The following is a 16,643-nucleotide window of genomic DNA, read 5'->3' as shown; positions in this document are numbered from 1 at the left end:
AGTAGAGGGTACCATTAAGCTCTCCCACTTCCCACTGCACACATAGGGATTGTAAAGACGAGTCCGGATCAGCTCCCCCGACGGTTTCTGACCACACAAAGCAGTGGGGCCCACGGTGAAAACACTTTTTGGGGGAACCCGTCGGGGTGAGGATCCAGATTCTTGTAAGACGTTGAAATACTTTCACTTGACAAGACACATCCTTTCCCAAGCAAATTGGAACTTGCACAGCAGGAATCGAAAGAAGAACTTCTCTCTATACATGAGTTAAGAAGAACCTATTCTATATTCCTATCCACCAGATCCCATCCCCTAATCCATCTCTGAATCCAGAGGAAAATATCACAGTGCATCTGTCTTGGGGTTTGGTTTAGCGAGGCAGAGGGTGGGTGTGGTGGTGGGGAAGATGCCACAAGGAGCACCAATTGTTAATCAAACAGTAACAACCACGGATTCAAAATGTGGAAGCAGCCAACCGTTCTTCTTCGCATGATCTACATAGAACTTGAACTTCTGCTCAGCATTTGGGATGTCAAGAGCAAGATCTTCGAGTCCATCCCCTATCCTGGTGAACCCCTTGGTCATCTGGTTGATGGTGATCAGCCCTTCTCCAAAGCATTCCTGCAGCAAGTCAAGCATCCTATCATTCTTCTTTTCCATAGCCATAACCAGTGCCTTCTTCACCACCTCATGATTAAAGAACGGCATCCCAAGGTCCCGGATGCACTGGCAAGCTTCTGCCACAACGCCCCCACTTTCATACTCCTCCAGGAGTTTTATTATCTTGTCCTTGGCATCCTCCACAGCCCAACCAGTGCCACCACCCCAGCACCTCAGAATCCTCTCGCCTGCATGGCGAGCACCAAGAAGTGAGCGAGCCATATGGACAGTCTCACTCCCATTGCAATTTGGTGGTAGCTTACTGCTTATCTCATCCAAGTTCAGAGGAGCCAATACATCATCAATAACTGCCCTAGCCAGGAAGTATGCAAGCTCATTTGAGGCATCCAATATATCCAGAGCAGTATCCTCCGCAGATTCCAGAAGCATAACGAACCCATCAACAATGTCTGCAGTAGAGAAGATTTCAGAATGAAGCACTGATAGCAGAACAGATGCCATTTCCTTCTCTCTGTTCTTCCTGTCCATGGCAAGGGTGATCAGCTTCTTGAGAAACACTGGATTGAACTCAGGGACTGCAAGATCCTCAAGGCTTCTGATGAGTTCCGGGATATCATCTGAAAGAAAATATTCATGGATGATTGTGACAGCTTCTTCCTTGAACCGTCTCACTTTTTCTTCGTCATTTCCAACCAGCTCCCCATCATCAGCAGATGCTTTGAGAAACGAAGCATCCAGCCACCCCTCAGAGATGGCTTTTGGGACTAGTGATTGGAACAAGGTTTTTGCAGACGGGATGTCAAGGGAGAGGTCATCAAGGCTCTCAGCTAGCCGGCCAAAACCTTTCATCATCTGACTAGAACTTATGAGACCTTCTTCAGCTGCTTCTTTCAACAGCTTAAATATAAGTGGTTCTGCTGTTCGGATATCCATTGCAAGGATTAAAGCTCTCTTCACCACCTCATGATGGAAAAATGAGACACCTAATTCCCTAATACACCTGCATGCCTCCATGGTATCTCCACTCTCAACATATTCCCTCAGTAAATCTGAAATCTTTTTTTTCACTTCATCTACAGTTATGTGTGTGCTACCACCCCATCGCCGCTCCACAAGTTCAGCATGGTGGGGAGCAGATAAATAGCTCTTCTCTGCAATTTGCAAAATCTGATGTCCTTTTAAAGAATCCGGGAGTGTTTTCTTTGCCCTAGTGATAAAAGCTGGAGGAAGAATATCATCAACCACTGCACGTGCTATGAACAGTGCCAGAATGTCAACAGCATCAAGTATGTCAAGTGCCAAATCATCAGCAGACTCCAGAAGCAACAGAAAACCTTGGCTGATCTCAGATGAGCTGATTACATCGGCATATAAAGCTGACAGTAAAACTGAAGCCATCTCCTTCTCCTTATCATGCCTGTCCATGGCCATCGAAATAAGTCTCTTAACAAAATAGGGATGATACTCACTCGAGCCAAGTTCTCTGAGGTCAGAAGCTGCCAATTCCACATCTTCAGTGCTAAAATACTCCTCTATGATAGCAACCACTGCTTTCTTGTATTCATCCAGGGGATCCGAAATAGTAGAACCTACAAGCTGATAGGGTTCCTGGTGGATATCCAGAAAAGGAGATCAATTAGGATATGATTTATTGCAATTAACATACCTTAGTCTATTTCTGGGAATTAAAACATCTTGATGCATTTTCATATACAGTCAAAACTAGAGTAAGAAGCTGCAACAAAGTGCCAGTGCTAGTTGAGGGCTCTAAGAATGAGAACAGAGAATTGACGAAGAAAATAACAAAGCAAAGTGGATAGGAGGAATATCAAAGTGGAAAGGGGTAGTGGGTGGTAAAGAAGCAAATAAGAGAATGGACCAACCTCGCCACTGTCATAATTAGGGTCGTTCCGATCTACACAGGAACTACCATCAGTATCAAGCAGCTTACCCCACGTGCCTTTCCCACCAGCACCATCTATCATTGTTATCAGTGAAACAACAGCGTATCAGTAAGATTACTAACAAGGGAATGTTTCTGAAGTACTAGTAACGTACCACCAAAAGTGCAAGGAAAGCAAATTTGGGTCCTCAAGCATGGAAGCTTCTGTTTCAGAAATTCTAGTAATCAATAACAGAGGATTAGCTTTCACTCATACAACCAAGCATGGTTACTTTAAATATCCGCTACAGGAACAGGAAAACCTTTTTACGGCACTGGCAGTTTTAGAATATACAAAAAGTTAGGACCCTGAAATTATATTTGGCAAATTTCAAAAACATGAGCATAATAACATCCAAGAGAATTGTCAGGTTAAGCTTTTCCACTTTCCCAAAGATTGACAATAAAGCTCTTCAGAAGCCTCATATTATGCAATGATTGCAAGGGAGGAAGATTATGTTTCTTTTATCAGGATAGAACATAGTTTTCATCATTTTACTGTTATCTAGCATTCATAAAGTCGTCTTGAAAGGCTCCTTTGACTCGGAGTCTCTAACTCTACAGCATGGTAAAATTATGTGGCAATCCCAATGTTGCTAGATAATGGATGGTCTGATAAGCCATGTGTCAGTTCATATGGTTAATCATCTCATATACTAAACCAGAGACCTGAGAGATAAAATCCACTGTTAACACCATCATTGACATCTTGAGACCATTGAATGGATCCACCTATCAAAGAATGTCCCCAAACATATCCCAATTGAAGTGCTAACGACAACAATGACCCTTATAAGGGTCCCAATAGGTATCGTCATCATCTGTTTAGAAGTCTCCTTAACAGAAGGAGACTTGTGAACCCTTTACATGGTATAACTTCATCCCTTCATCCTCCTGGCCATCAATTTTGGCGTGCATAGCAAACTCTTTAATCTCTTTTCATGATGTGACCACCAAAATTCTAAGATTTGAGAACATTTGCCACCCTATCCACGCTCTTCAATCTCTTTTCATTGATGAGACCACAGAAATTCTTAAGGTGTCTGACTGAGATTTGAAAACATTTCCCACCCTATGTACTCTCTTCAATCTCTTTTCATTGATGTGAACACCAAAATTCTTAAGGTGTCTTACTGAGATGTGAAAAAAAAATCCACCTGACAGAGACCAATCAATATACTCTACATGCTAAAGCCTCCGATGAATGGTAATTGCAGGCATAAAACCATTCTTCCCTCCAACTTCAGCTTTTGACTCAATCAGACTTCAAAACATTGAATTTTATCTTGGATTGATGAAAACATGGTGCGCTTCACAATTTGGCCTAAATCCCTCTTGATAAAGGCATGACACTTTGGGTTGAGAAGATCTCATTAGAATTGGCAGATTGATAAAAAAATTATATGAACCAGAAGTTAATCTGTCATCACTTCAAGTAAAACACCCACAGAAGCAAAGATACCTAAGGAAGAAATAGAAGTGCAATTCCCCAGTTTTAATGTTTCCTAAAGTTTTCTTCATCTCGTACCAAAAGATCAACAGAAGAGGGGGAAAAAAAAAAAAAAAAAAAATCCACCAAAAAAACATGCCACCTACAACCTACCTGTTTAGTGTAGGCTCAATGTTCAACATATGCATGGAACAAGATACACACCATCACCCCAAAAAAAAAATAATAATAATAATTTTTTATTATTATTATTTTTTTTTTTTGAATATGTAAAGTTTAATCGGTTACTAATCAAGCTAATAAACCCTCAAATATCAGATACAAAATATACATTTCATAACCAAATTGGATCCTTGCTCAAAATCATTATACCTATGACCAAACTGATGATAGCTCAAAAGAACCTCTTTCATTTCCCAATCATATTGGCTCAAGTCAGAACTCTTCAAACAGTGATAACTGCTAGGTTTCATTAAAAGAACGAATGCAACCAAAAGATAACAATGACAGCTTAATAAGAGGAAACTAATAAAACAACAATATTGCGTTCCCGGGAAGTATCAGTGATAAGTGTACTACTCACCCTTCTTGACGCGAATGGCTTTTCCAGAGTGCGACCGACGGATATGCCTCACCCCAATTCCAAAAGTTGGTGTCTTCCCAACCGTTGAAACTCTTACATGTTGCTCAGGAAGGAGGGAACTAAGGGATTTGGGAGAAGAAGACAAAGCCTCTGCATTCTTCAAGGTTTCCCTCTGTTCATCAGTAAGAAACCCCTCATTTGAAGCCATTTACTGTTTCAGATAATCAACACGACATGAACACATCATTAGACTCCAATGTTATTCGATCGCTAAACTAAGAATACCAAAGAAATGATAACTAATCAACTACACATACAGTCAAAGCTACATTGTCCAATTGATAGAACCAAGAGAAATTTACCTCGAATGGGTGTATCAGCATTCAGCATAAAAAAAATAACAAACAACAGAACCTCTGTAGTTGGAACGTCGAAAACAGGCAAATCTGAACCCTACTCCATCATTGAAGTTGCAGAGATTTCCTCCAAGAATGCTTCTGTGCTTGGCCCAGATCTTGAGCCAAGACACTTATCAGTAACCAGATCTCGGTAATCAATAAGAATGGAGTTATAAGACCCAAAACAAAAACCTACAAAAAACCCTAAAAAAGTATAAGCTTGCAAGTCGCTAGGAAGAGATCTAGAATCGTCTCTTTCGTCCTTGTTACAAAAAAGAAGGAAACGAATGAGAGAGAGAGAGAGAGACAGAACAGAGTGGACAGAAATTAGGGATGAGAGGGAAAAGAAAGATGGAGTAGGGCGGCTTGGGCGGTTGGGCTCTGTCTTTGAGGATCGTTTTTTTCATATAAAGGCTTCATATTTGTACTACACATCACCAACGGTACTTTTTTTTTTGATAAATCTCCGAGGCTCTCCATGTGGCCGTTGGTTTTAGTTAATAGAACTTGATTCTTCCTCATCTCGTATGCTGACATCTGGCATGGAATTTTTTTGGGTACAAAAACCTTTTTATATATAAAAAAATTAAAAAATATATATTATAAATGCCACTGAAAAAGGAACAAATAGGACGAAAAGGAAATATTACATATGGCACCGACAAGAGAATATTACATATGCCTCCGCTGCCATTTTACTGAAGTGGTCCACTCAATGATCCTATTCGAGGTTCGATTTTGTGACTGGATTGGGAGAAAGGTATAAAGGAAATTATACGAAATCAATAATCATTGTGTGGTTTCTATAATTGTATCCACCGTTTGTAGTACAATTGTTGTTTTTTTTAGTACAAAATCATCCGTTTTAAAATCCAATTCAACCATGATTTATTCAACCATGATTTGAGTAAGACGTAAGAACAACCATGAGCGGAGGAACTAAATCCAAATTGTCCAATTCGACATTGACAGGTGAAGGATTGTGCTTTCCTCACAGCTCTTTATCACATATTTTAAAAAATATACTCAAAGATAAATTTTTCTGTTAAATGAATGATAAAAATTAGAAGGTGTGAAGAAATAATCCTCTATCCTAAGTAGAGGATCCCAACTAAAAGAATCTCAGCTCTAAATTTTTATGAATCTTCATTGTCATAATTAATCTATAACCAATAATTAATCAAAAACTGACAAAAGAAATTAAAATGATAAACCCAGAGAGTGACCCACTCTGTTCTGATCTTTCCTTCTACCCCCAAAGATTTAATTTTTCAGATAATATTTTTGGTGCATAGTTATTGTATTGAATATGCTGATTGTAGTTTAGGACTTCACATCCTCTCAGTGATCCAAATGTAAATTTCTTACTTTCACAAAATTTATATTTTTACAGGTACAAATAATAAAACTGAAATCGAAGCCAAGCCTCTTAACTAAAATTTGAAATCAAACTGAATAACCACTACCTCTCATCAATCAGTAGTCATGGTTTTAAATCTTGAAACTGCAGAGTATTCCAATACTCAGCTTGATTATCTCATGAACCAAATCAGAACTGATCCGTTTTGACAAACATCCTGCATGATAGTGTTATAATCGAGACTACCCCGCACACACACACACACACACACCCCTCCCCGGAGGGGACCGACTGCAATGTGAGAGCTGATGAATGATTATCATTCTTTCCATTCATTTCCTGTCACAAGCTCATCCTCCTACGTTGATTCATACCATGTTGGGCCTTTGAGGAAGCAAGAGATTATAGAACTTGTCCTGCAAGAAGAAATTCTTACCCTTGCTATCAACAGACTTTTTCCAACCACACCATCCACCATTCACTATTTTTTTGAGCTCATCATTGCCCGTGTAGTGAGGATCCAGTATAAGGAATGCACAATCACCACTTGTCTCATTGTAGTCAACTCCCAGTAGTGTGTATGCAAGAACACCTCCACCTGTTGCAAATCATATTGTCAGATGGAATAAACTCCTAAGTTTTGTGCATTTATTGCTAAAGATGGTTTTAACTTGAACTTGTTCACTGTTAAAGATAGTCTTTTTGTTGCACATTGCATAGAAAGAACAGCACATTTGATGATTTATGTCCAGATCTATTTGTGTCATGGCAGCGACGGTTAAAAGGGGCCGTGTTTTTCTATTAACCCCCATTGATCAAACAAGAAATCACAGGTATGTTCGCATTGAGACTATTTACTGAGCTTATCATCGCCATCTAAACAGTTTCTGGATCTCTTCTCAAAGAAAGACTCGAGAAAAAAGTGCATTGCTCTTACTGACCAATCATGACTGGGGTCCCTTGGTTCTCAAAATGCATGGCCAGTTCACGACATTTTTCTGGAAGCTCTGATCCTGATCGCACATTCATAATTTTGCAGCTGACCTGTTCAGATGGCAAATTTCTATCAAAAATCCGTTATTTGAAAAATCAACTGTAGTGCAGTGAAACATACAGAATAATCAGGGGAACAACCAATGAAAATAGCAAAATCTATGGCATACTTACACCAAGAAGTTTGTCCAAAACAAAGCTTAATTCAATGGCTCCAATCCATTCACGTGATCCAACAAAAGAAGCCTCTTTATCACCTATCTCTACCAGTGCCTGCTGTATTTCCCTGATAAAGAAAAAGGTTTTCAGTTGAAGATGGTACAAATTTTGCAACCTCTCTTTTAAGGAAACAAAGAAAGAGGGGGGATAGAAAGGTGGGGAGGAGAAGAGTTTCTCAGTTGGTCGTAATAGTAGGTGTCAACCCTACCAGACTAGGTTAGTTTTTTACAAAATAACACACCCATGTACTGGCTAGTAGTTATAGTAAAAAATTATAGGGAAGAAGAACATTAGAGGAATGCAAATCGAGTATGGAACACTTCCCCGTTAGGAGAGAACAATGTGCTCCCCTGATGGCTTTTAACCACATGATAGTGGTGGGGTCTACCTGGGAATATTAAAAAATAATAAGTGAAAATTCCAATAGACCCCACCCACTATTATGTGGTTGAAAATTGTCAGGAGAGCACATTGTTCTCCCTTGACAGGGAGGAGATACGGACTCATAAAAATCTACAGTCAATCAAAACAAATATTCAAGTTTATTACCAGCTTTTTTTTTTCTTTTTTTTTTTTTTTTTTTGGGGGGGGGTGTAGGTTACCAGCCATTTAAAGTAAACACAAAAATGTATGCATGGCTACTGAAGACAGAAAAGACAGAGTCTATCACATCAGTTCTGATGTGTAATAATATCTTTTGCACCTGTGGGTTGGAACTTCAATGGATGTATAGTGCTGGAGTTTAAACCATGAAATTATAGTCTGTAGAGAGCGGTAGGCACATCCCCATCCCTGGAGAACAAACAAACATAATAGGTCAGGACACTGAATGGATATGGTATGAGCTCGTTCAACCCCTGACAGTATATATATACATTAATTTTTTTATTTTTTTTGGGTGACCATATTGCACAAGTAGCAAATTAAGAGGTAAAATTAAATGGAAAACTAAACCAACTTGATACTCAACATAGAAAGTCTGCTGGTATTTGACAAAACAATAGCAACTTTAAAAGCATTGTTTTTTAAACTTCCGGTATTTGCTGGTTTTGACAGGTCATAAAGTGTTAAATGGTAAATAAATAAATAAATAATTTGAGGAAGAAAATGAGAAGGAAGAAGTTTTCTACTTCAGCATGTCTGATAATTTCTCTAGAGGCACCAATATCTGACACATGGCAGACAAGATAGAGCTGAACATGGTGAATCTAAATTCTAAACCAGCTTCCATATCTCTATTGAGTCAACGTTGCCTCACCACCCTCCTTCAAGGCAAAACACATATAAATCTAGATTCTAGCAATACTAGTTTTGCAGACAAGAAAAACATTTGCTAAAGAGAAATGTTGCTAGGTGTAATGGTTAGTGCTTCCATGCTTTCAGACAGTTTATGAGTTCAATTATTTCACATACACAGTGATGTGTGTGAGAGAGAGAAGCTGTACCCAATTCACATACATGGTGATACCAATTTTTTAAATAGGTCAACAAGTTAACTGAAGAAGTAAAATTCCTCAATCAACTGGTTTTTCTTCAAAAACCAACCGATTTGGCTCCAGTTTTCAGTCAAGGTGGTTCCATATTTGAACCAATCCCTATAAAACGGGGTTTCGTTCAACTGCTAGTCCAGTCTGTTTTTAAAGATTGCACATCGGTAAGACAAAAGACAGGACATAGCAATTCAAATCTACAAATCCAACCTCACTTCCAAGTAGAAAATAGTCCATACTGTATATAACTCTCTCTCCCCCAGTGAATTGCTCTGCTGTGATATTGTAAAGAATCTATAGACCAAAGGAGGCTTACTGTAACAAACTATTTATGGATCAAAGAAGGAATTTACTGCAAAGAACAACTACAAAATAGATATACGATTTGAAATTGTGTCCCCCCATTCTGCATGGGAATAACTTCCAGCAAAGTGTAGATACCAGTGCTATTCTTTCATTTTTTTATTTTCATTGAAGTAAGTTAATTTTGTTGATTGGACAAGTTAAAAATAAAGTATCAGTTCTCTAAAACTGGACCATGTTATATTGTTTCTTGGCCCACGAACTATCTGGGATCAGTTTCAGATGTTGAAGTGAGGGATGAATGTGACAACAGCTGCCGTTGTTGAAGAAAATAGAAAGAACAGCTATGCTATGCAAAACACAGACTACAAAGAAAATTGAAACTTCTCTTGTACTCTTTTTTTTCTGAAGGGGACGAGGCTACGTGGAGAGGAAGGAACTCTTATAACACAAAGTTACTTACAGAATCATCAAACCCATCTTGAAGGTAGTGATAGTATTCATAAGAACCCTGAATCAGAGAGACAATGCCTCCAGAAACTGCGTAAGGTAGCAGATAATAAATACTAGCTAAACCAAGAGTAATGTCAAAAGTAGATATTGAGAAGTTCAGGCATCTTAACTTTCATACAGTTTAAAAAACATGTCATAACCAAGTATGAACAAAAATACATTTGCAGTAAACTTGTAAACAGACTAACCCCCACTGCCAGGAATTTCAGTATGTACATCCTTAAGCAGAGCAGCACCTGAAATTATAATGAAGGCAACTCCTCCATATTAATAAATACAAAATGGAATACATATTGAATAATTGCATATGTGCAAGCTAAATATTACCCTTTCTTGTTGGGTTGCCTCCTACATGATCTTTACTACTGGAAAATTTCATGGCATTAGCAATTAGAAGAAGAGGACGATCCAAGGGTAAACCCAGCCTCAAATGTAGGGACCTTCTAATATCAACTGTAAAAACAAAACTATTAAATTGTGAGAAGATCCAGCTTCCATAGTTTAAGTAAGAGAATAATTTTCATAATAACATAACAACTAAAAACGGTCTGGAGTATGATTATTCCCAACATGTACTCACACAGTAATTTTTTCCAGAAAGACAAAATGTGGGGGTGAGTGCTTTATAAATTTATACCTGCACTCATATATGGTAAGACAAATAACTTGAGGATAACATTCAGCATCCTGCTACCTTCTACCTAATTAGCCGTCCAAAGTCCAATAGCATTTGCAGGAAATACATCAAATATGCTTTCCAGTCTACAAATTGCCAGATACAGAACATCGCATGCCAGTGGTATACCAATGTAGCTCCAGTTGTTTGTACAGCTAACTAAATGCATTTATCACAAGTTACAACCAACTCCCAACATACAGTTTAAAGGCATAGACAAAGCCAGAAGATGGAATAGGCCTCATGAATCAGTGTTTACTGTGCAAAGGTTCAGTGTAGTTTACTTTATCCCAGTCATAGCTTTTAAATAGAAAGGCAACATGCAAGACGTTCTACTTGCCTCAAAACAAGAACCTTGAACCAATGAACATAATTCTTATGACATGATGTTTTAAGAATTAAATTGATACATAAAAATGTGAACAATATCGATATAAACTACAGTAATAACAAAATTAAAAAAGAAAAATTAAACTTGTAGATCTGCATATATGACAAACTTCAGAAAAGACATTTTTAAAGGAAATGCATAACTGGCAATAAAATGCAAGTCTTATATCTTGCAGAATGAACCTTAAGACACAATACTTATGAGACTAAAGCACACTCAAAACAATGGTCCCAATGTTTTGTTAATCTCCATATTGTATTCCAGTTGTACACTTGTACATACCTTGTTCCTTCTCGTTCTCACCATATCTGAGTTCATAGATAACAGTCAGTGGATGCCCAAACCCAGGAGGGCAGAAGTGATATGGTTGTCGCTGCAAGCACAATCAATTGATTAATAAATAGGAAAAATACCAAAATGACCTCATATTGATAAGATGAATAAGATATATTGATAGGGGAAGGCAGGAACAAAATCAGTAGCCCACATATATTATTTAGTATACTGGAATATCAGCATTTTTCTGCTGTTTAAATTAGGGTTGAAATGTTGTGAGAATAAATAGAGTTAAAATCAAATATGGCATTTTATTAGAAAGTTCTGAACTTTAGTTCATTTAGCCAGAACCAAGTAGCTGAGACAAAGCCTTAGTTCACTTGAGGAGTCATTCATTCTTCTTTCTATTTTTCCAAATAGTGGAATTGAGTTGGTTTTTTCCTATGATGGTTGCCAGACCTCATTTGCCTGAGTCAAATGGAATCACATTGCTTTAGATCTCATGGACATAAGAATGTTGTATGCTTTCATAAAATATGTAGGAAACTATGATGGAGGGAAACAAAAGGAGTGATGCTTGTCTACAAAAGGACTGGGTTATTCTCAAAGTTTTCCATTCTTCTGTTTATGCCCTTCTTTACTGATTTTCACTGATTTTAGATGGAAGGTCGTGCTTCGTGTACTGGTCAAGTGCTGACTTGTTGAATGCTTGGTCACAAGATCATGTCCTGAAACAGCCTCTGTGGAAACGGGAGTAAGGCTACATATATATGACCCTCCTCAGATCCTACTAAATGTGGAAGACTTGTGAACTGGGTATAGTCTTTAAAGTGATTTTAGATTCACTTGGATTCAGACAGTGTTGGGAGTTGGGACTGCATCTAAATTGTAAAACTGAAATCTCATTCCAGCCAGAGGTGTTCGATGTTTCATCGTAGTCTAAGCAGAACCTCATCTTTCTAGTTTAGTTTCTCTTTGTATGCTTTTCTCAGTTAAAAGTCAGTTAAAGAAGTTGTTTACCTACTAAATAGAAAGAATGATGTGGTGTATCTAACCATAATTCAGTATTTTCATGAAGACAAGAGGCTCGAATAAGAACCTGAAACAACATGTTAACTTTACCTGAGGATGTTGTGTAAAAAGATTAGAATAAAGAGTCATTCCCATCACAGTTAACTGGTCAACTAGTCCTGGCACAATCAACTTCGATACAGCATGTACAGCGGGAAGATCCTTAGCAGCATAGCAAAGGATATCTAGCTTAAAGCTGGCTACCAAAAGCCTCGCAGGTTCTGAAGCTGAAAAGACAAAATGTTCATCCCTGATAAGAACGAACTGCAAAATCAACACATGGATTGACCACATAATGAATTGAAGATGTGGACGAATTCACCCAGTACTCAAAAAACGAGTTTGATTCAACATAAAACAAATACCAGGATAATATTCAGCAAGAGGTGCCACAGCTTTAGAAGAACTTCCTGACTTATTCAGCAGGATACACACTTGGATTGTATCTGCATTCTAACCAAAGAAACTTTTACAACAAATGAACCACACGGGGGTGGTTAACAAAGTTAAAAAAGAAAAGTATTAGAAGAGTCAAATCTACTGCTTGTAATGAATAAGAAGGGCCACATTGAAGAAAGTGTTGCACATAAAACCAGTGAAGCTAAGAATATTGTCATGGACATATACCAATAAAACTTCGTATAAGAATGGAAATGGCGTATCAGTATGGTATTAAATGCTGGCAATAAAACTAACCGATATACATATATTATGAGGATGGCTGAAAATGAATATGCTGAAATTGATGAGTGGCAATACTACGGGAGGATAGTCAACAATTTATATTTTCAGGGAAAATTGATAGTAGTACCAATAGGTGCCAAGATGAGAGGAAGCTACTAGGGATGGTTCAGAATGGTGGTGGAAGGCAAAGATGAGGCAGGCTCAAATGGCCATAAAAAAGACAAGTGTTTAAGAGAGAACCTAGCTCACAGCCCTTATAGACATCAATAGAGAGCCAAACTGTTGGATAATTGTATTACAAAATCTAAAAATACAATAATGGAATTGCAATACAATTGAAAAATGAAGATCCTTAACTAATCCGGAGAATTTGATGTTGCAATCCGAACAAACCGCCAACGAACGAGGTTGAGTTACACCTTGAGTGTTGTCTTTAAAGTAATTGATGCACCCTACTACCAAGGGTTCTTCGCACCACCACCTCCAAGATAAAACAACCTCCAACTAGAAGATAAGGTAGTTCTTCTAGTTCCTTCAAGGAGCCAAAAACTACAGCACAACACTAAGACAAACCCAAAGGTAGAAAGGAACTTTGTAAGATTATAAGCAACAAATAATGCAAGTGTGAGGAGTGTGCTATTGCACTCCATATGCAAGGAACGGGTTGGGTTTATATACGCCCCAAACCACACCTTACACCCCTTGAGATTCTCAAGGTAATGAATTAGGTCATTCAATCATAATGACTCACCTCCTCACAAGGGGAGAATCAATTCCCTATTAATGGAGAATCAATGGACTTGTCCCTTCTCCACTAATAGGAATAAACCATCTTGACCTAACATTCGCACTAAATGGAGAATTAATTATCATATTCACCTCTTTTGCATGAATTGGATTTAATTCATTCAATAGCCTTAACCCCACTCATGGTAATGTCCATGAATGGTCATGAAGGTGCAATAAGAATTGAAGGTCAATGGCTTGAATTTGAATAAATTACACCCTACAAGTATACCCACCTCATCACCATGATCAATGCCTTCAACATTCTCGTATCAATTGCAATTGATATTTATAACCACCACCTCACACCCCATGAACAATATCATGAAAAACCTCATAATCAAGGTCATGAAAGGCCTCCTTTACTCAAGGGTGTCTCATTACCATCCTTCACTCATGGCCCCACACACTAATAAAACAATTAAAATAAAAGAAATGCATAATTTTAAATTTTAATATAAAATAGATTTTAATAAAAATCTAACAATCCTCCACCGTTTGGTTGTAAAGATGATTGTTATATTTTATATCATGACATTGTTTATAGGGTTTGAAGTGGTTATAAATATCAATTGCAATTGATACGAAAATATTAAAGGCATTGATCATAGTGATGAGATGGGCATACTTGTAGGGTGGAATTTACTCAAATTCAAGCCATGGACCTTCAATTCTTATTACACCTTCATGACCATTCATGGTCATTACCATGAGTGGAGTTAAGGCTATTGAATGGATTAAATCCAATTCATGGAAAAGAGGTGCATATGAAAATTAATTCTCCAATTAGTGAGAAGGTTAGATCAAGATGGTTTATTCCCATTAGTAGAGAATGGACAAGTCCATTGATTCTCCATTAGTAGGAAATTGATTCTCCCCTTTGTGAGGATGTGAGTCATTATGACTCAATGACTCAATTCATTAACTTGAGAATCTCAAGGGATGTAAAGTGTGGTTTGGGCCTATATAAACCCAAACCCTTCCTTGCATATGGAGTGCAATAGATAAACTCCTCACACTTGCATTATTTGTTACTTATTAATTATTATTTTACAAAGTTATTTTCTTCCTTTGAGTTTGTCTCAGTGTTGTGTTGTAACTTTTGGCTCGAAACTAGAAGAACTATCTCATCTTCTAGTTGGGAGGTTGTTTTATCTTGGAGGAGGTGGTGCGAAGGATAGTAGGGTGCATCAATTATCTTAAAGATAGCACTCAAGCTGTGACTCAACCTCATTCGTTGGTGATTCATTCGATTGCAACATCAAGTTCTCTGGATTAGCTAAGTATCTTCATTTTTCAGTTATATTGCAACTCCATTATTGTATTATTGTATTATTGTATTATTGTATTTTTAAAATTTAATACAATTACCCAACACAAACCCTGAGTAGTTCGGCAAATAAGGTGTCTTGAGTTTAAGTTACAATTTAAAATGCATCGCTTTGTAGTGCTTAAAACCACAAGGTAACATTACCAAAGAACTTGGTGGACTAAATATCCACAGATTGATTAAGTTGCAATACAGCACACGCAATTACTACTAACCTGCCCATAATTAAATGACGAGAGCGGTTTGCTATTTGAACAAAAGTATGAACAAGATATGGCATTGACATCCAATTCTTTTGCAACTCCCTTCAAAAGAACATCTGAAAGATGTGTCTGATAATCTATATCCACGCCACGAAGCATCAAGGGCCGAGATTCTCCCCTAGAGCTTTCGTTTATCGCTTCCAGTATAAATACAACCTCAGGACCTCTCAACATATCCGCAACAGATTCAGTCGCAGAAGACAAGACCTTCTCGGGAGCTATAGTGATACATCAATTGAATTAGGAATCAATGTCAAAGTGCATGTAATTATAAAACATAATAAACTAAATGGAGGGTTAAAACTCACCAGAGTCGTTGTTCATAGGAACATAGATAGGCAAATTGACAGCCAACTCGCATCGAAGGAGGCAGCCTCTTTCGAATATATACTTTTCAGGGTTTTCTTCATAAACAACGGTAGTAATGGCTCCTAGGGTTGAAGATTGTTCGACTTCAGAGACGAAAAAGTGAATGTCACCGGTGGCGGAATCCGCAACTGCTCCCACTGCATCGTGAATGCCTCGATCGTCGCCTGAGAGGAACTTTCTCATTCTACGAGCAGCATCAACTGCCTTACCAGCATTTTGTTCCCAATTACTATCTCCAGGGAGTAAAGCTCCGATTATATCGAATCCCCTTGGCAATAATGTTCTAAGATCAACTGTTCCATCGATGATGCTAGGTCAAAATTCGAGGGACGGAGGAAAACATGAAGAAGATGAACGTCACTTACCTGATTCTTTTGTGTAATCTGGAGAGAATGGAACCCCTGGTAGAGTATGGAGACATTTAATGGTGGAGACGATGGTGAGTTGCGGCAAGAAGGGAGATCCGATCAGCCATTGGAGGCTCGATTCTTTACTGGATTTGGATATGATGAGTTTACGGCAAAGAACTGTAACGCTTCTCTCTTGCTGGCTTCCTTCGCCCATTTTCGATCTCAGTGAGAGAATTCTCTTTGTCTGAGTTGCGGCTCGGTAGCACGGTATCTATAAAACTATTATTAATTTAAGCAAGGTTGAAATTTTCGACCAATTTTATTATTATTATTATTATGTTGAACGGTCTACGCTAATTATTAAGGGTGTCAATTAATACGGTTTCAGTAAGGTACCAATTTTAAATATTGAAAATCATAACATTACCATACCGAATTTTTACAGTATAATACAATTTTGGTATTTACAAAAATAGTTCGGTACAGTTTCGGTATTAAATCGGTGCAAGAAAACAGTTTGAACACAGAATCTAGCGCGATAAAGCCACATCACTTTTGTTATTAGTTGATTAAGA

General features: G+C 38.0%; 2 protein-coding genes across 2 annotated transcripts; both read right to left on the bottom strand.

Moving 5' to 3' along the window:
* Nucleotides 1-17: 17 nt before the first annotated feature.
* On the bottom strand, nucleotides 18-5,392 carry LOC149007244 (MA3 domain-containing protein). The gene is made up of 4 exons (XM_089164852.1): nucleotides 4,959-5,392; nucleotides 4,597-4,807; nucleotides 2,505-2,599; nucleotides 18-2,229 (listed from the first exon to the last, which is right to left on the bottom strand). The coding sequence occupies exons 2-4, from the start codon at nucleotides 4,802-4,804 to the stop codon at nucleotides 433-435; spliced, it is 2,100 nt and encodes a 699-aa protein (XP_089020978.1). The 5' UTR covers nucleotides 4,805-4,807; nucleotides 4,959-5,392; the 3' UTR covers nucleotides 18-432.
* A 377-nt stretch (nucleotides 5,393-5,769) lies between these two features.
* On the bottom strand, nucleotides 5,770-16,326 carry LOC149007243 (Peptidase C78, ubiquitin fold modifier-specific peptidase 1/ 2). The gene is made up of 13 exons (XM_089165538.1): nucleotides 16,084-16,326; nucleotides 15,658-16,011; nucleotides 15,302-15,567; nucleotides 12,652-12,739; nucleotides 12,338-12,513; nucleotides 11,222-11,312; nucleotides 10,200-10,325; nucleotides 10,061-10,108; nucleotides 9,823-9,899; nucleotides 8,270-8,358; nucleotides 7,522-7,633; nucleotides 7,296-7,398; nucleotides 5,770-6,952 (listed from the first exon to the last, which is right to left on the bottom strand). The coding sequence occupies exons 1-13, from the start codon at nucleotides 16,280-16,282 to the stop codon at nucleotides 6,723-6,725; spliced, it is 1,959 nt and encodes a 652-aa protein (XP_089021664.1). The 5' UTR covers nucleotides 16,283-16,326; the 3' UTR covers nucleotides 5,770-6,722.
* Between the last annotated feature and the right edge of the window lie 317 nt (nucleotides 16,327-16,643).

Source organism: Hakea prostrata, chromosome 8 (assembly GCF_041222555.1).
Source record: "Hakea prostrata isolate BN-2017 chromosome 8, UWA_Hpros_2, whole genome shotgun sequence".
Classification (NCBI taxonomy): Eukaryota; Viridiplantae; Streptophyta; class Magnoliopsida; order Proteales; family Proteaceae; genus Hakea; species Hakea prostrata.
The sequence above is the reverse complement of the archived record's forward strand: the minus strand, read 5'-3'. Positions and strand labels throughout refer to the sequence as shown.

Coding starts and splice junctions, on each gene's coding strand:
- LOC149007244 (XM_089164852.1), bottom strand. CDS start 4,804: ATGGCTTCAAATGAGGGGTTTCTTACTGATGAACAGAGGGAAACCTTG. Junction 2,600..4,596: donor AGCCATTCGCGTCAAGAAGG/GTGAGTAGTACA, acceptor TAACAATGATAG/ATGGTGCTGGTGGGAAAGGC. Junction 2,230..2,504: donor CTAATTATGACAGTGGCGAG/GTTGGTCCATTC, acceptor GATATCCACCAG/GAACCCTATCAGCTTGTAGG.
- LOC149007243 (XM_089165538.1), bottom strand. CDS start 16,282: ATGGGCGAAGGAAGCCAGCAAGAGAGAAGCGTTACAGTTCTTTGCCGT. Junction 11,313..12,337: donor TTTTTACACAACATCCTCAG/GTAAAGTTAACA, acceptor TTGTGCTTGCAG/CGACAACCATATCACTTCTG. Junction 7,634..8,269: donor ATTGAAGTTCCAACCCACAG/GTGCAAAAGATA, acceptor TTTCTTTATCAG/GGAAATACAGCAGGCACTGG.